Consider the following 19,748-nt stretch of genomic DNA (forward strand, 5'->3'; position numbering starts at 1 on the left):
GATAGATAGATAGATAGATAGATAGATAGATAGATAGATAGATAGATAGATAGATAGAAAAAAAGAAAGAAAATTCCATTTCATTCCCCACAACAGCATGGTAAATTTTACATATGAAGAAACTGAGGCTCAAAGGGAAGAAGTGATTTGCTCAGAGGTCACACAACTAAAAAGGCTGGATTTGAACTCTGTTCTTCCTGACTCCAAATCCCAGCATTTAATCCTCTATACCACCTTGCCTCCTCACCTATATGGAGAAGAGGCATTGTAAGCCCTGAGGGAGGAGAAAGGAGCAAGGACACTGTGGGGTGGATTGTTTTTCTCTTCTAGAAATGGCCATAATTTCTCAGAAATACCTTGTATCTACAGTTTCCCCATCCAAACTCCAAATAGGTAGCCCTAGAAGTGAACTTCAAGCTTCAGGGAGCCCTGCACCCTATCTATCTGTACCCTTTCCTCCTCCCCATTCTGCCCCTAGGGGAGACAAAGATGGGGAATATCTCTCAGTTCCCTCTCAGCTGGTAGGGCTTGCAGGAATCAGGTCTGTGCTCTGCACACAGATGAGCAGCCAACCAGGCAAAGCCTCAGAGCTGCAAAGTCACAGCTCAGGGAGGAAATAAAGACATTTCCTGCTCATCTGGATTCAGGTCCCGTCTCTCCCAAGAGCATTGCCCAGCCTGGGCCTAGCAGGGCTCCTGTGGCCTTGGATCTTCCAGGCTGTCCTCATCCCTACCTAGGAAATGGACCAGGGCAACCCTGGCACACCACTCCTCTCCCACACCCATCCCCACCCAACCCCCAGCACAGATCTCTTCTTTTCCCATTCCCTTTTACCCTTCATTTCCTCCAAAAAACCTGAATGTGAGAAACCAGCCCCTGTAAATATTTCTCCAGTATCACATTGTCAAGGACTTGCCCTCTTTGACTCAGCACCCAAGGGAATGTCTTCCCCACCCCTGGAGGGGCCTTGACTATAGAAGCCCAGTTTCTCTAGGGAGCAACAGGGCCTGAATCTAGAGGTGTAAGAAATATTTTGTCATTTCTGTAACTTTTCTGCATTTTGAATCAATTAATCCATGTGTTAACGAGAGGAAAGTAATTTTTCCCCATTCATTCAACAAACATTTATTGAGCACTTACTATGATTTAGGAACCTAGATTAGGAACCTAGAAAGAAAAACAAGAGACATAGGCCCTGCCCTCCAGGGGATTATGGGACATAAATAAATGTTCAGTACAATAAGTTTCATAAGTGAATATAAATGCCACATGGATGGAGTGTATAAGAAGGGGTTCAGGAGGGGAAGCTTACTGTGGGCAATCATTAGCCATTGGATGGCTTGGGCTGCCCCCAGTACTCCAGGTAGATGGGAACACTGAGATACTGAAAATCTACTCTGGATTCCAGGATGAAAGGCCTCAGGTCTCTGCATTCACCCCAACTCCTACCTTCCAAACACACCTGGCTCCTTCCAGTAGCAAACCTCCCTAGGCTACATCCTGCAGTTCCTTTGCCTGGAGAAGTTACCAGCATAGACTAGGAGTGCTCACAGGTTTCAATATCCCTCCTGGATTTTTCAATAGCCTATTCAATAGCCCAGTCTGGAAAAATGTCTCATTTTTCATGCCTCCAGTCCCCCACCCTGACAGACCTACACTTCTCCATTTGTAATTCCCTGCTCAGTGACAGATAAGTCTCTGCCTTTTCTTATAAGCCCAGACAACTCTAGCAGATTGGGGATGGGGAAAGCCAGAGCTTTCTGCTGTTTCACCAAAAACATGGCTACAAACAGACATGGAACCCAACTACAAGCAGGACCCAACTCTGGGAATACATTTGGGAAAGAGAGGTCCAAAGTCAATTATTTGGTAACAGGTAAGTAGAAAGGTGACCTTAGGCATAATGCTTGGAAATGTTCCAAAAACAATTTGCTTGGTACCAAATGCTATCCTAGGCACTGCAGATACAAAGATTAAAAAAAAAAAAGAGGGCCAGTCCCTGCCCTCAAGGAGTTTAGAGTCTACAGAAGGGAGTTACACAGATAAGTGTAAATTGTATGCAAAATAAAAATACAAAGTAATGTCTAGAGAGTAGAAAGAGCCCTCACAAGAGGAGGCAGAATTCTGGAAAACTTTCCTTGAGAAGGTTGAACTGAGGCCTGATGGAAACTAGAGATTCCAAGAGACAGAAGAGAGAAGAGAGCATTGCAGACATGGGGGACAGCTTCCCCCATGGCAAAGAGGTGAGAGATGTAACACAATATAGATACAACAAACATTTATTAAATGTCAACAATATGCAGAACAGTGTGACAGGGGGAGGGGAAGGAGTTTGAAAATAAGAGTACCTACTGTGTGCAAAGCCCTGATTAAAGGGAAAAGAGAAGGTATTTGCTAAAACCCGGACTCATTTAAATCATAATTCAGCTCCATTGGTGGCGATTGGTAGGCCTCAGACCAGGCAAATTGATTCCAGTATGAACTAATCTTAATGCACCAGGGTTATGTGACAGGGGAAGCCTTGAAGCTATATTCAGATATACATGTGGTATCCAACACCCACATTCTTTCTGCTCCTCTGCTCTACAGAAGACTGTTTCAGCAAATATTAGCCCCACTCTCTCCTAAAGCAGAATCTGGAAGGTATAAGAAAATGGAAGATAGGTACTCACCACTGCTGGACTTCCTTCTCAGTAACTGCAAAAGAGAAGAAGAAAAAAGTTTCAGCAATCAATCAATTAATAAGCATTTATTAAGCACCTACTATGTGCCAAGCACTGTGCAAAGTACAAATTCACTACACTATAGGAGAGGAGAGGAGGGAGCATGGGAAAACACACACAGAGATAAACTCAAAACGTTAGAGCTGGAAGGGACAATAGACACCATCTAGTTCAATGCCTTCATTTTGTAGATGGGAAAACCATTATTCCAAGGAGAAGTGACTTATCCAAAATTACAGAGTGAGTTAGTCCAAGAGCAGGGATTGGAGTTCAGAGCCACAGTAATATTATCTTCTAGTAGTAATATCCTTCTACGATAATATTCTCATTCCACCTTGCTATAGAAAGCTGTCAACAGAATTCAAAGGGAAAAGCAGCCAAGCCCTGAATACCTACCTGTCATTTTCCTAAAGCCCAGGTCTAATCAATTATGTTACTCCCTTAACTCAATCATTAATCAATTCCAGTGGCTCCCTATTATTTCTAGGATCAAATATAAAAATGGCAAATTTTTGTTGTTTCATGATACATACATATGTGTGTGTGTGTATATATACATACATATATACATATGTATATGTACATCAAATATAGAAATATATATTAAGTAGATCATATATGTCAAATATAAAGCATTTAAAGCTCTTCACAACCTGGCCCTAACCTATCTTTCCAGCCCCACTGCACCTAACTTCCTTTTTTATCCTTTCTATAATGCAAGCCAAACCATCCTTGCAGTTCTCATGCTTGGTATTTTAGATCCTCTCTCCAGAACTTTGCGCTGGTTGTCTCCCATGCCTAGAATGCACTCCTTCCTCACTTCTGCCTTTTAGCATCCCTAGTATCCTTCAAGGATCAGCTCAAGTGCCACAGTCTATAAGAAGTCTTTCTTGAAATGATGAGCAAGCAGACTTCAGAAAAACCTCAAAAGACTCATATGGACTGATGCTGAGTGAAGTGAGCAAAACCAGGAGAACATTGTACACAGTAACAGCCACACTGCACGATGACTAACTTTGACAGACTTAGCTCTTCTCAGCAATGCAAGGATCTAAGACAACTCCAAAAGTCTCATGATGGAAAATGCTATCCACATCCAGAGAAAGAACTATAGAGTCTGAATACAGATCGAAGCATACTATTTGCTCTTTTTTTTCCTTCTATTTTGTTTTTGTTTCTTCTTTCTTATGGTTCCTCTCTAATGGTTCTAATTCTTCTTTAAAACATGACTAATATGAAAAGATGTTTAATAGGAATGTATTTGTAGAGCCTATATCAGATTGCATGCTGTCTTGGGGAGGGAGGGGGAGAAAATTTTAAACTCAAAAGTTTATGGAAGTGAAGGTTGAAAACTATAAATAAATTAACTAATTTTTAAAAAAGTCTTTCTTGAAATCCCAGAACTAGTGCTCTTCCCCAAAAATACCTTCTATCCATTGTGAATTTACCTTTATAGATATATGCTGTATATCCACATATGTATATATGTGTGTGTATATATATATATGCTGTATATCCATATATATGTAGGTATATATGTATGTATGTATATGTATATGTAGCATATCCATATATGTATACAGATAGACTATAAGTTCCTCTAGGCCAAGGACTGATTTATTTTTGTCTCCCAATACCTAATGCAGTGCCTGGCACAAAGCAGTGTCTTAATCAATGCTTTTTGATCAATTGAGATTCTTCTCCCACTCTAAGAATGCTTTTGCATTAGTTATGAAGATGCATCCTCTCACGTTACCTTCTTCGAGCAAAGCACCCAGTGCTGGGAGCCTGACCCATCATTCCATAGACTTCTTAAGCCTCAGTTGTCCCTTTCCTACTGGGATCCCATAGCCTCTGGTCACCAAGCTCCAAGAATTAGCCTTTTAGAGCCTGGGCAGGGCTTCAATTCCTACTAGTCTTATCCTCCCTGCCCAGGCCATGAGTCAACCAATCCACAGCCATGAACTGATTTAATCTGTTGTGGAGGAATCAAAGACAGTAATCACAGCCTCTTCTGTCAAAGAACTGAGAGCCTGGCATGGTTGTGAGTGGTGTAGCATTCTAATCAAATCTTTCTGATACTTTAGCCCCTTTGGATGGAGGCCAAGACAAACTCTGCTGCCCTGCAGCAGGGCATGTCATAGCTAAGCCTCCCTGGAGCGAGCCCTCAGAGACCTTCACATCCCCCAGGAAAGGAAGTGCCATCTTCCACCCCAGACAGTACTGAGTCACACGGCCTCACTGAGCAACCTCAGCCCAAGAATAACTCAATCCAGTGTTTGGTCTGGAGCAGAGGCCTCAGTGGGGCAAGGCCCTCCATGTGGATGAACAGTTATTCGGCTTGGCAGAGTTCAAGGGAGCCATTTCTTAAGTAACTACCACAGTTTGTTTGTGTTGAGTTATTATTAATGACCAGAGAAGCTTTCTTCTAAATGGAGCAATGTCCAGATATATCTGACAGCAGTCAAAGGAAAAACCCATGCAGAGAGCCCTCTCCAACATTAATAGCAGCTGAAACAGAGAACCAGCTCTCCTCAACACTCATTTAAGTCAGTTAACAAGCATCTATTAAGTGCCTACTATATACTGGGCATTTGGCCAAGTGCAAGAGGGAGGGAGGGAGGGGGAAATGGGGAGGGAGAGAGAGAGGGAGAAGCAGAAAAAAGGCAAGGAAACAGCCCCTGCTCTCAAGTAGCTCACATTCCAATGAAGGAGACAACATGCAAAAAACTGGTCATACAAGGTATATAGATATAGTGTAATTGAGAGATAACCATAAAGGGAAGACACTAGGAGTTGGGGGACTAAGAAAGACTTCCTACAAAAGGCAGAATCTGAGCTGAGGCTTGAAAGAAAGCCAAGAGGCAAAGGTAAGGCAGAGCACAGTAAAGATCTTCCCCCATTTCCCAATAGGGCAAAGGTTGCTTAGACAAACTTTCCACCTGAGTGTCTCTAACAATGCTGTCTAATCAAGGGGCACAACTAGGCAGAGGCCAGAAGGGCAGCTGCACTGGGAACAGATGGGGTACAGAGTTTTGCTCAGCTGATCAGCCTAATTGCAACTACTGCCCTTGTTTCGTGTTGATTCAATCACGCCCTCCTCAAAGATAGGAAACTGTGCCTTCTACTCATTCATCAATTCATTCAAAAAACATTTAGTAAGCACCAGTAGAATACTTCTAAGGAGATGACAATTAAGTTCATCATGCTAGTAAAAAACAAACTGCTATGGGAAGCAGGCTATTACAGTGAAAGGAAAAAACAACCATTGGTCGGTCACAGGACCTGGATTCAAATGTGAACCCTGCCACTTCTTGCCCATGTGACCTTGAGCAAATCATTTAGCATCAGTAAAAAGTGTGTGCGGGTCAACTAGATGACATTTAAGGAATCTTTCAGTTTTAAATCTAAAATACGATGGCCCTTTGTACAGGATTTTGCACATAGTAAGTAATCGACAAGTGATGATCAGCTAGAAATATTTTCTATGTGTTGGGCAGTCTTGAGAGTTGGGGAAAGTGTGGACAAACTAGTATCCTTCAAGGATCAGCTAGAAATGAGGACAAAGAGGAAGGATATGATTCTTAGAGCTCAAACTGTCATGGTCCCCCTTTCTCCTCCCATGGGGTACTCTGACTCAGAACAGGTGGAGATGAAATCTCAATGTTCTCCCTGCTCCCTAGACCAGATGTGGACACTTGTTCTGCATTTAGACACTACCCTGAGATCTAGGGGTTAGCAAGTCTGATCAAGATGAAGAGGCAGGGGGCAGCTGGGTGATGCAGTGGATAGCATATTGGCCCTGAAGTCAGAAGGACCTGAGTTCAAATTCAGCCTCAGATCAAACATTTGACACTTACTAGCTGTGTGACCCTGGGCAAGTCATTTAACCCCTTGCCCAAAAAAAAAAGATGAAGAGGCAGAAGTTACTAAACCTAAAGAAGAAGTTACTAAACCTGGTCTGGGTTTGGAGTTAAGAAGATCTCTATTCAAATTCAACCTCAGGCACTTAATAACTTCATGACCCTAAACACAACACTAAACCTGTCTGTGCTTCAATTGTCTCATCTGTAAAATGAGAGGCTTAGGTTTGATTTAAGGTCCCTTCCAGTGCTAAATCTATGATCCCATAGATGATGTATAAACTCATAGAACTACAAACACACACTTGCTCCCTGTCTCCTCAAATCCCATTCAAAGAGTGAAATAGGATGTAAAGGAAAAAATTCTGGATTGGGAATCAGAAAAACTGGGTTCTGGCTCTAAGCCATTATATGATCTTGGATAACAGTCTGCACTTTGGTTTCCTAATATATAAAAAGGGGCTATTGGGACTAGAAGGTCTCTAAGGGACTAGCTCTAACATTGTTTGCTCTCAGGCCCCTTCCAGCTTTGATATTCAATATTTCTACATCTCTACTAAGCCGTGGCCTGAACTAGAGATTCTGCTGTTTACCAATGAGTTCCCAGGAATCTTGAAGAGAGTCAGGCTGTGCCACAGAAGATCTCAACCCCTCTTGCTAAAAATCCCTAATCAAGCAAAAAGGTGTGTCTGCAAGTGCGCATGTGTGAAGATAGAGATATACACATACTTTCACACAGATCTATCATAGAGACCACTGGGCTAGAAGGGATCTTAGACATCAAATCTAGCTGCCTTGTTTCACAGATTGTTGTTGTTCAGTAGTTTTCAGTCATGTCTGATTCTCCCTGACCCCATTTGGGGTTTTCTTGGGAAAGATACTGGAGTGGCTTGCCATTTCCTTCTCCAGTTCATTTTACAGATGAGGAAACTGAGGCAAACAGGGTTAAGTGACTTGCCCAGGGTCACATAGCTAATAAGTATCTGAGGCCAAATTTGAATTCAAGTCTTCCTGACTTCAGGCTAGGTGCTCTATCCTAGCTGTCCCTTTTTTCACAGATAAGCAGACTGAAATCTCAAGTCGTCAAGTGGTTTACCCAAGGTTTCACAGGTGGTAATGCTTGGCAGATCAGGACCTGAACGTTGCTCTTCTGATTTCAAAGCCTTGGGTTCTTTGTACTATATCACAACAAGAGGAGAATAAAAGGTGAGGAAGACGGGGAGACAGCTAGGCTTTGCATTCCCATCTCCAACAACCTATCCTAAAACCAGTCCTGCCTGCCCTCCCTTAGAGTCTCAGGTTGGCAGGGAAAAGCAGGAAGAAGCATGAACTTCCTGGCTCTTCCACACTGAAGGCTTCAATTCCAGAACACGAAGTTCTGAACCCAAAGCTGTGATTGAGTACTTCCTCCCCCCACCCCCCTTCCATGTTAACCTTCTAAACCATGAATGGTCCCCAAAGGGTAAATTCTTTATTCAACTAAGAATTAAAACAAGTATTTTTGTTTTGAGGATTTAAAAATTTTTGTCTTTATTGCAATTTTTTGTTTCCATATCCCTTTCATTTCCAAATATACCCCCATCCCTACCCTTGTAACATAATATAAAAAGGAAAGAGGGGGGAAAAAGCATTTCTATAAAACTAACCCCACAACAATGAGCCTGATGGTGTATGTAATGTTCCACACCCATAGTCCTCTGGTTCTAAAAAGAGAGTGAGGAAGATGCATTTTCTCAACTCTGCTTCAGGTTCAAGCTTCATCATTATAAATACACAGAGCTCAGTTTGATTCATTTGTTTTTCTAGGTTACATTGTAGAAGATTGTTCTCTTGATTTTGCTTACTTCATTTTACCTCAGTCCATAAGTCTTCTCACGTTTCCCTGAATTCTTCACTTTTTCACAGCACAGTAATAGCCCATTATGGGACAGCTAGGTGGTGTAATGAATGGAACACGTGGCCAGTAGTCAGGAAGATCTGAGTTTATATCTAGCCTCAAACACTTAATAGCTGTGTGATTCCAGGGCAAGTCACTTAACCCTATTTGCCTCAGTTTCCTCATCTGTAAAATGAGCCAGAGAAGGAAATGTATCTTTGTCCAGAAAACCTCAAATGAGGTCATGAGGAGTCAACAACAATAACAACAAATCCCAATTTGGTTACTGATTTGGGGATTTTTTTTTTCTGAAAAACACCAATGACTTTTCAAACTAAAGTTGAGCTTGCATATTTTCTAAACTACTGACCTAAGCCATTCACATGTGCTTTGAACTGAACCCACATTTTATTGCTTTCAGTCCTCAGGGGACTGTTTCCCCATTTCTAAATAGATTCAAACCACCATGAAGTGCCCATTGAACTTCCACGCTCTCACTTGTCTTCTTGTCCCTTTTCTACTCTGGTCCCCGACCCTATGCTCCAGAGTGGCAGATAAATTCAAAGAGGCATCATCAGTTTAACTGATGTGGGTACAGCTACACTTCAGGGGACAAGTGACAGGCCAGGGAAGGAGGGGGCATTGGGGTTACTTTCTCTAATAATACCCATTCCCTGATTTCTCTGGTTTTCATCCCCAGCCTCTCCTTTTTCATCCATCTGGTCTGAATCATCCTTTAATGTCAACCTATGTCATGCCAAGAAACCTCACAAGAGAAGTTCTCTTCCCTTCCTCACCCCCCCCCCCCAGTTCTCTGCATAGATGGGAGGTTATGGGTATGGAATGCCACATAGAATATCACACTTTTTTGATATGTTGTTTAGTTTTACTGAACTGTTTTTCCCCCTTTTTTTCATTCTATTATATAAGCTGGTTCTCTGGAAAGGAGAGCAGGGAAGAGATGTAGGTGTTGGAAAAACAAAAATTATCCATGAAAAAGTGTTTTTAAAGGGGAATATTCTCAGAGGATTCTGACTAACAAAGGCACCCTAACTTGACCATTACATTGGCTGCTTGGGTTGACCATATTGGGAACTATTAAAGGGACTATGTGACTGGAATCAAAAATTCTACTAAGGCTCAGAGTAGAGATAGCAGGACCAGACCAGGTCAGAAATCAGTCAAGGAGGCCAGCATTAATCACCTCTCCCAAGGGAGAAGGTAACCCTTCAGGAAAGAAAGCACTGAGAATATTACCAGAAAGACAAGATATATAATGACCACAATGATGTATACAACACTGATAGACATCAGAATCCTGATCAACAGAGTGATTAATCATAGCTTCAGGGAACTGAAGGATGGATCCCTGGTGAAGTATTCCTCCTTCCTCTCAGTGGAGGGGGAGAGGTGTATTGGGGGCAGAATTAAGCATACATTAGGGGCAGCCAGGTGGCACAGTGGAGAAAGATTTGGGGCTGCAGTCAGGAAGAACTGAGTTTAAATTAAATTCAACTTTAGACATTTACTGTCTGTGTGACTCCGCACAAGTCATTTACCCTCTGTTTGCCTCAGTTTCTTCATCTGTAAAATGGGAATAATAATAGCACCTACTTCTCAGGGTTATTGTGAGGAGCAAATGAGACAATAATTGTAAAGTGTTTATTAAAACAGTGCCTGGCACACAGTAAGCACTACACAAATGTTAGCTATCATTATTGTTATTATTATTATTATCATTATTATCGATCAGACATAACCAATGTGATGATTTGCTTTACTTGCCTGTTCTTCTTTGTTGCAGAGGAAGTATTTTGAGGGTTGAGGGAATGGTTGTGAAGTGACAAAGATGCTATTTAAATTAAAAAAATAAAAAAGATGTCCAATTCCCTAGGTGTAATGGTGAGTCAGTCCAGTGGCAAACTGCTGCCTTAATTTGTCAATCCCTTTGATACTGGATCCCAGACTAATGGGTGCTATTTCCAGGATGTTTCACTCCTACCCTGCCTGCCTCTTCCACTCTGTTATCTGGAATGCCCTCTCTACAACTGACAAACTTCCCTTCATTTCAGAAGCTCCTCTTCTAATGCTTCTTCCATCTTCTAACACTTACCAAGACCTGACTCCCCCTGAAGTACTCCTGTCTACCTAATTATCCCTTTTTTTTTTCTAGTGAGGCAATCGGGGTTAAGTGACTTGCCCAATTCACACAGCTAGTACATGTCAAGTGTTTGGTCTGAGGCTGGATTTGAACTCAGGTCCTCCTGACTTCAGGGCCGGTGCTCTATCCACTGCACCACCTAGCTGCCCCCTAATTATCCCTTTCTCCAGTAAATACTGGATGTACCTTTGCTCATATTCCACCCACGCACAACTCATTGGTCCTAGAGGAAGAGTCATAATATCCCTTGCTCCCCACTGTCATTGCTAGACTCTCCTTGTACCACCACCATTCAGCAATCTCTCCATCTCTGAGGTTTACTCTATCTAAACGTATCACCTAATCCAGATCCTGGTGGCTGTTACCTACCTATTCTGAGGATATTCTCTCTTTTCTCAGTGAATTTAGCTAAAGTCTATATCACAGTCTTTCTCTCCACTTTCATTTCTCTTTTCTTACCTAGGAGACTTCAACATACATGTTCCTCTTTCCTCAAATACAATAAACTGCCAGTTCCTCAATCAAGTCAATTTCCATGACCTCTTCCTCTCCACCTTAGTGTATTTAAACACAAAGATAATCATACGTTTGATCCTGCCATCACTCATAAGGGTTCCACTTCTGTGATCAAGAATTCTGAGCTTCCTTAATTTTATCATCATTTCTTATCCCTGCCTTACTGTTCTTGAACCTAGTATCCTTCCTTACTATGATTTCAAATTCCTCCACCCCTCACAGTTCTTTCCCAGGCTATCACCCTACTCAGACTATACTCTCTTCCCTTCCCAATCTTGATGCTTTAGTGAACCAGCTCTATTACCATCCTCTGTTCTGGACATTCTTATTCCTTCCTTCATGCCAAATTCTAACCCTGAATATTACTCTCTTCATCTATATCTTCCACTCCTACTCACATACTGCTGAACAAAGCTACAAAAGTCACAAAACTATGCCAAACAGCTCCACCATGAATTTATCTCATCCAGTCTCAAATGAGCCCTCACTGCAGCAAGGCAATCCTTTCTCTCCTCCATAACTGCTTCTCCATCTCACTTACCATAGCAACTATTACAGACTTTCTTTTCTCTTTTTAAGCCTCCAACAGCATCCCTCCTCTCCCCTGTCAGTTGAGGAACTCACCTCATACTTAACAGAGAAAAATGGAGGCTGCTCACTTTGGGCTTCCTTTTTTCCCCTCTTCCTCATCTCATAGACTCTTGATTTCATCCCTCACTATTTTCTCCTTTACTATACTCTCTGATGAAGAAATGACCCTTTTCCTCACCAAGACAAATCCCTCTATATACCTTTGATCTGTAAGTTATCATCTTCTCTTACAGATTTGCCTCTACTGTCATCCTTTTCCCTTCTGTCAATCTGTCTGTCTGTCTCTCTCTCCCTGTCTTCCAATCTACTGGATCCTTCTGTGCTGCCTACAAATACATTCCACATCCAAGTCTCTCCCATCTTTAAAAAATTCTTACTATATCCTACCATACCCTATACCTAGCATTGTATGTCTTTCCTTCTTTTCTCAGGCAAACTCCATGAGAAAGCCACCCATGCTCATTGCTTCTACTTTCTATCCTTTCTTGTTCTTCTTAACCCTCATGCAACATGGTTTTTGAATCTGCAGCACTGAACTGAAACCATCCTCTCCAATCCTTCTGGACTTCTCAGTAGCATCTGACATTGTTGACCACCCTCTCCTCCTACACATTCTCTCCCCTCTGCATTTTCGTAACACTGCTGTTGATTTCCTATCTCTCTGAAAGCTCCTCATTTTCTTTTGTATATTCATTAGCCATGTCTCTCTCTCTCTCATAGACACACACACACACACACACACACACATATTGTGGGTGTATCCAAAGGCCTGTCCTGGACCATCTTCTCTTTTCATTCTAGGGCAACTAAGTGGTGCAGTAGCTTAGAGTCAAGAAAACTGGAGTTCAAATCCAGCCTCAGATACTTCCTAGCTGTATGACCTTGGGCAAGTCACTTAACACTGTTTGCCTCAGTTTCATTTGTAAAATGAGCTGCAGAAGGAAATGGAAGACCACTCCAGCATCTTTGCCAAGAAAACCTCAAATGGGGTCATGAAGAGTTGGATGTGACTAAAACTGAACAACAAAAATCCCAAAGGCATGTCCTGAACCTTCTCTTTTCTCTCACTTGTTAACCTCATCAGCTCCCATGGCTCAATTATCATCTCTATATATCAAGCCCTAGTCTCCCTCTTGAGCTCCAATTCAGTTTTACCAACTGGCTACTAGACATTTCAGCTCGATTGTCCCAAAGGCATCTCAAATTCAACATGTCAAAAACAGAACTCATTTCTTTTCCCCAAATCTCTTCTGAATTTCCTTAATTACTGAGGATACCACGTCCTTCAGTTACCCAGGTTCACCACATCTCAGTGTTATCTTTGACTACCCATTCTCACCCTGTGTATCAAATCAGTTACCAAACATCTCACTTTATCTCTACAACATCTCTTACACACACTCCTTCCTCTCTACTCAACACAGTCACCACCTCTCACCAGGACTACTGCAAGACCTTCTACCTGCCTCAAGCTTCCCCCCCTCTAATCCAGATCTGACTATGTCACTTTGCTACTCAATCAACTCCAGTGGCTCCCTATCATCTCCCAGATCAAATTCAAAATTCTGTTTGACTTTCACAACCCTTCACAACTTACCCACCCACACTACCTTTCCAGTCTTCTTACGCCCAAATCCTTGCCACATCCTTTTGGATCCAGTGACACAGATCTCCTGTCCGCACCACAAACAAGACACCCTGCCTATCCACTCCACTCATTTTCTCTAGCTGTCTCCCATTCCTGGGATGCTCTCCATCCTCATCTCTGCCTATTCATTTCCCTGGCTTCCTTTAAGTCTCAACTAAAATTCCCACAGGAAGCCTTTCCCAACCCCTCTTAATTCTAGTCCCTTTCCCATTTTTAATTATTTCCCATTTATCCTGTACTTAGCTTATTTATACATATTTGTTACTTGTTGTCGCCCTCCATTAAATTGTTACCTCCTTGAGAGTAAGGACTACCTTTTGCTTCTTTTTGTATCCCCAATGCTTAGCACATAGTAGGCACTTAATAAATGTTTACCAACTGAATGTTTAACCTCTCCTCTGCATAGCCACCGAAGTGTAAAGTACAGGTCTGACCACGTTGCTCTCCCCTTCCCTTTCTCAATAAACTACAGCATCTCCCTATTACCCCTAGGACTTACCTCCCCTATCCAGTATTCAAATCTCTTCACCCCTGAGCCCCTTTCAGCTTTTCTAGTCTTCTTACCCTTAAACTCCCCTCCACGCACTCTATGATCCAGCCATACTCTATAGTTGCTCCTCCTCATCCTCAGAGGTAGTTGGTGGCACAGTGGATGGAGTGCTGGACTTGAAGTCAGGAAAACTTGAGGTCAGACCCAGCCTCAGACACTTACTAGCTGTGTGACCCTTGCAAGTCACTTAACCTCTGTTTGCCTCAGTTTCCTCATCTGTAAAATGGGATAATAATAGCACCTACCTTTCAGGGTTGTTAATGAGGATCAAATGAGATAATATTTGTGAAGCACGTAGTGCCTGGCACATAATAAACACTATATAAGTGTTAGTTATTCTTATCAGAGCTCCATTTCCAATCATTGTGCCTTTGTCTTGGCTTCCCCTCTTGCCTACAATGCCCTCCACACCTCTGCCTCCTGGAATCTCTAGTTTCCTTAAAAACTACCTGTTTCAGGAGACTTTTCCTTTTCTTCTTAGCTGCTAGTGCCTTCCTCTCCAAGATTAATTTGTGTATGTCTTGGATATTATCTCTCCCATTAGATTGTACATTCCTTGAGGTCACCCAGAGATTGTTTTACTTTTGCCTTTGTATTCCTAGCACCAAGCACAGTGCTGGGAACATAACAGGCACTTAATAAAGTCTTGGTGATTAAGATTAATTAAAGAACCAAATTCAGAAAACAAGACCAACTGTGCTGCTGATAACTTTGAATCTCGTTTTCAATCTTAGATTTGAGAAGCCAAAGGTATCATTATTCCACTCTTAGCAACTTTAAGTTTCTGCTGGGACTTGGGGACTCAGAGGAAACCTGCTTTGGAGTCCAGGTCAAAGAAGCAGCCAAGACTTGGGATGATCTGAGACCATGGCAACAGTCCCCTGACCCTCCAGGGCCCAGACACAAGCCTACCCTGGGAATCTCCTGGTTAGCAGGCTCCTTAACCTTCCAAACCAATCTTAAAAGCTGCAATAGGCCTAAAATTGAGTAAGATAATGAGGCAGAGGGAAGATGTGTCAATGTGCAAGCAGCTGATAAAAATAGAGACCGAGGCAGCGGGAGAAGATGCCAATTACCTAGGATGGCAAGACCTCAAATAAAAGAAAGCAATTTTCTGAAAGAAAGGTTTCAAATGCATCTGGCTGGAGATGCAGGCTAGGGGGAGGGGAGCACAAGTCTGCACCATAGCAAATGGAAAACAGAAGAAACTAGGTATGACCCAGGCAAGCCAAGCATGAGATGACAAGGGAGGAGTGCAGGGGAGAGAGAGAGAAGCCAGCAGAATTCTGGTGTGGAAAATCACCCCTACCTCCACAGTCAACAGATAAAAGTAGGATTCAGGGCCAGAGAGATGAAGGACATGAGAATTGTCAGGCTGGAGGTCAACTGGTCCATTCCTCTGCATCTCCAAAGAAAGAGATTCCACAGGACTCCAGCCACCTGTTTCATTGCCTGACTAATCTTACACCAGACCAGGGATAAAAGAAAAGGGTCCATGGCTATAATACTGAGCACTACCCCTAAAATCTGGAGAGTTCTAATAAGTATTTGTATAGCTCAGATCTCCCTAAGTCCCCAGGGAACAGAGCATCCTAACTTCAGGAATCTGGATCACAGAAAAACCTCTAATGTTCCAGATTCTCCCATCCCCAGTGGGGGAAGGAGGGAGAACAACTTTGAGAGGGATCCCAGGGGAACAGTATATAGTAATGACACTGATAATGGTATTATTATGATAATGATAATAAATAATAATACAATTTATAATCACCATTATTATTATTTTAATAATAATTCCAAAGTGCTTTAATTTGAATTATCTTATTTGATTTTATGAATACCCCTATAAGATAAATAGGGTAAATTATTCCCACCTAGTAGATGAGGAAACTGAGACCCAGAGAGGCCAAATAACTTCCCTTGAATCGCACAGTCGTAGAAGGGATAGGACTACAGCTCAGGTCTCTTCACCCCCTCATCCTCCCCACCAGAGTGCAGAGCTATTCCCACTGCATGCATGGTGTTCCTTTACTGACACTGCCTTGTTCTTCAGTCTCAGTGGATGCTCCCAGGGGAGGGTTTGTGTTTTCCTTTTGACAACTTGTCCAACGTAGGACAAAAAGAGGGGGATGCTGGAAAGGTAGGTGTTCTGCCAGCATGTCCTCCCTCCATCAATGTTCCTGTATTTCTGAAATGTGAGTTGGAATGGACCTTTCCTCAGTAGCCCCAGAAGCTTCTGTGATGCAGGCAGTCAGCAGGGAGGCCAGACGTGGCCAAATTAGCACTCTTCCCATGCCCTGAGCACCACTGCTGGCCTCTGCGGGGAGATGCTGCATAATGTGAGCAGACAGCCAAGCCCAAGAGAAAAAGGAGGGAAGCCACCTCTTTTAAGTAGTAATTAACCTTTAGGAAAACAAGATCCCTTGAAGGTTTGCTCCCAGCTTTGTAAAAGGACCTGAGAGCTTTTAATTGCTCCACAGCTGGGGCCAAAGATGAGTAGCTTTCATCTTCTGTTCTAACCACCTGCTCCTTCCTCTCTCCCACAGCCCCCTCCAGTAGTTTCCATCTTCTGTCAGAATCCCAAATGCCTGAGAGCTCTGGTGTGCTCAGCCTTGCCTCATTTCTGTGACATTTTCCTCATCCTCAGTTCTACAACTGACTTTTGTAGATTCCATTCAAAAACTACTATGAAGGCATTCTAGATGTGGATGGGTAGCTGTGCCCCACCAGGGATCTTCTCCCTGCCTCTCTCATCAGAGGAACAATGCAAGACAAATAAACTAGACCAGTCCAGCTGTCTACCTCTACTAGGCAAGGCCAGGGAAAGAGGAAATATTCATGTGTTGTAGTCATTTATTTAGGAAGCTAGGTGGTACAATGGTTAGAGCCCCAGCCCTGGAGTCAGGAAGACCTGAATTCAAATCTAACCCCAGACACAGTAAGCTAGTAAAGCTGTGTGACCCTGGGCAAGTCACTTAGCCTTGTTTGCCTCAATTTTCTCATCTGTAAAATGAGCTGGAGAAGGAAATGACAAACTACTCCAGTATCTTTGCCAAGAAAAACCCAAATAGGGTCACAGAGTCAGACATGACTAAAATGATCGAACATCAACAAAAATTTATTGATTCAGTCTTCTCTTAGCTCTCTCACTACATAGCTACATGACCCAAGGATCACTTCCCTTTGCTTCTCTTTCTCTGAGCCTCAGTTTCATCATCTTTAAAATAAGGAGGAAGTGTTAGATGATTTCTGTGGCTCTGACATTATATGAAAATATGTGATCAATTCCCAAAGCTCTGTGTAAGAGCAGAACATGACGTCTCAGCAACAGCTGTAGGGCTGACAGGAAATTCTAGTTCAAAGATGAACAACACCTGGTATTCAACACAACCACTTTCTACAAACAAACCTGGTAGGGAGGTAAGGAACAAGCAGGCGTAAAGGTCAGTCTCTGGTTGCCCACTCCTGGGAGATACAGGAGGGTACTCTCCAAAGCAATTGGGTTTGCTAGCTAAACATCTTCACTTCACCATTTGCCAGGTATCAGTCAACAAGCATTTATTAAGCATTCATCATATGCCAGGCATTGTGCAAAACTCCGGAGATACAAAGATAAAATTACACCATCCCTGTCCTCAAGGAGCTTACATTCTAATGGCAGAGACAACATGCAACATTGAAATATATATAATATATACAAAATGAATATGAGGTAGTTTAGAATGCGCTAACAGCTAAGCGGGGGTAGGATTGGGAGGGGAGAGATGGTGTATGTGTTGAGTCTTGAAAAAAAACAGAAGATAGTGTCGTGTGCAGAATAGCAAATGAGCCAGTACACCTAGATTGTAATGTATAAGAAGACTAGAAAGGTAGGAAGTGACCAGGTTTTGAAGAGATGTCAAGCAAGAATTTATGCTTGATCCTAAAAGCAAGAGGGAACCACTACAGTTAACTGAATGGGGAGGGGGAAAGCAGGGGAGGGACAGCAGGTGTGATATGATTAAACCTTCCCTTTAGGAAAATCACTTCAGCAACTGTGGAAGATGGAGTGGAGTGAGGAGAGGCTTGAGGCACGAAGATCAAATAAGGAGTTCTTGCAATAGTCCAGGAGAGACGTTATGAGGGCATGAACTAGGGCTGTGAATAGAGAGAAGGGGATATAAGAGATATTTGTAGTAGAGATAGCAACAACAGGGCAACTAATTGGATTTGGGAAGTAAGCAATAGTGAGGAGTTGAGGATAATCCCAATGTAATAAACCTGGATAACCAGGGTGCCCTAGATTGGGGGGGGAAAAAAGGTTCACCAAAGGGGTAGTTTGAGGGGGAAAGAGAATAAATTCTGTTTTGGACATAAATTTGAGATGCCAATGAGACATTCAGTTGGAACTAACAGGCAATTGCTTCCAGGATCAAATGAACTAGTTGGTACTCAGGAGAGAGACTAGGGCTGGATATATATATAGCATACATATGATAACTAAACTCACAGAAGCTGATACAGTATGATTACTGAGAGAGTACAGAGAGAAAAAGAAAGAGCGTTGGTATACCCAGTTAGTGGACGTGATACAGATAATGAATAAGCAAAGATAACTGGGAAGGAGAGTTCAGAAAGGTAGAAGAAACAAGGGAGAGCAGTGTCATTAAAAACCCTAAGGAGAGAAAGTATCCAGAAAGAGAGGGTGATTGCAGAGGTCTCAAGAAGGTTGAGAATTGAGAAGCCATTAGATTTGGCAAATAAGAAATAATTGGTCAACTTTGGAGAGAGCAGTTTCAGTTCAGCAATGAAATGAGAAGCCAAATTGCAGTTCAGCAATGAAATGAGAAGCCAAATTGCAGAGGGTTAAGAGGGGAAGGAGATGAAGTGGGATCCACACTGACTGTGGATAACTTTCTCAAGTGTAGATAAGAAAAGGAGGACATTGCAGGACAACAATAATTGGGAATAGTAAGATCTAGTGAGGGTTTTTTAAGGATGGAGGAGATGAGTCTTTGTAGTTAGCAGGAAAATAACCAGTAGATAAGGAAAGAATGGAGATTAGAGAGAGTGGGAAGAAGAATAGAGCAATCTGCTAAAGAAGACAGATGGGACTGAGGGTGTATGGAGAGGTATGGGCTTTGGTGAGAAGAAGCTTCTCTTCATCAAAGACTGGAGTAAAGGAAGAAATGGTGGGCGAGGATTTCAAAAGGTTGTGCTGTGAGGAGGAGGGAATGTATAGGGAGAGATGAGTAGTAAAAGGGTTACCTAACTGCAGGGAGGGACCAACTGAGATTAGAAAAATCTGGGTACAGATTAGTAGGGACTGTTAGATCCTAAACTCCAAAGCTTCCACTGGGTTAGCTAACCCAGATCTCAGACCAGGATTGGCATGTTTTGAAATCTGGTGTCCAAGATCATAGGATTTGGGTCCTTTAGAGAAGAATTTTAGACATTCTACAATCCAGCCCCTTTCATTTTCCAGATGAGAAACTGAGAACTTAAATAATTTAACCAAGGTCACACAGCTAGCATAAAGCAGAAGAGCTAAGCTTCAAATCCAGACCATAAGATCATACCTAGGTATTATGAGAATTTTTTATTTTTGATTTCCTTTTTTATTACTGGTGACCAGGGCCATTTTTCCTAGTTAGGAGATTACTGAGCTGGCTGAAACCTGTCCCAAGAGATGTGAAAATTTACTTAAGGTCTCAAACATTCCTCAAATAAAAGGCCAAAAAGGGAGTCAAGCCTTTCCCAAGTAATTGGACTTGTTTTATTGATGAAAAGCTTCCCCTGACACACCCAAGAGATTTTATCAGGGAAAAAATTCCACTGTTC

The 19,748-nt window shown here is 42.4% G+C and overlaps 1 protein-coding gene across 1 annotated transcript in view; it reads right to left on the reverse strand.

Annotated features, from left to right (window-relative positions):
- The window catches only part of NCS1 (neuronal calcium sensor 1), a 91,008-nt gene that overhangs the window by 28,341 nt on the left and 42,919 nt on the right, over nucleotides 1-19,748 (reverse strand). The window contains exon 2 of the mRNA XM_027869672.1: nucleotides 2,673-2,697. Within this exon, the coding sequence (XP_027725473.1) occupies nucleotides 2,673-2,697 (25 nt within the window). The remainder of the gene's footprint in view (nucleotides 1-2,672; nucleotides 2,698-19,748) is intronic.

This window comes from Vombatus ursinus, unplaced genomic scaffold (assembly GCF_900497805.2).
Source record: "Vombatus ursinus unplaced genomic scaffold, bare-nosed wombat genome assembly UNPS02014793.1, whole genome shotgun sequence".
Classification (NCBI taxonomy): Eukaryota; Metazoa; Chordata; class Mammalia; order Diprotodontia; family Vombatidae; genus Vombatus; species Vombatus ursinus.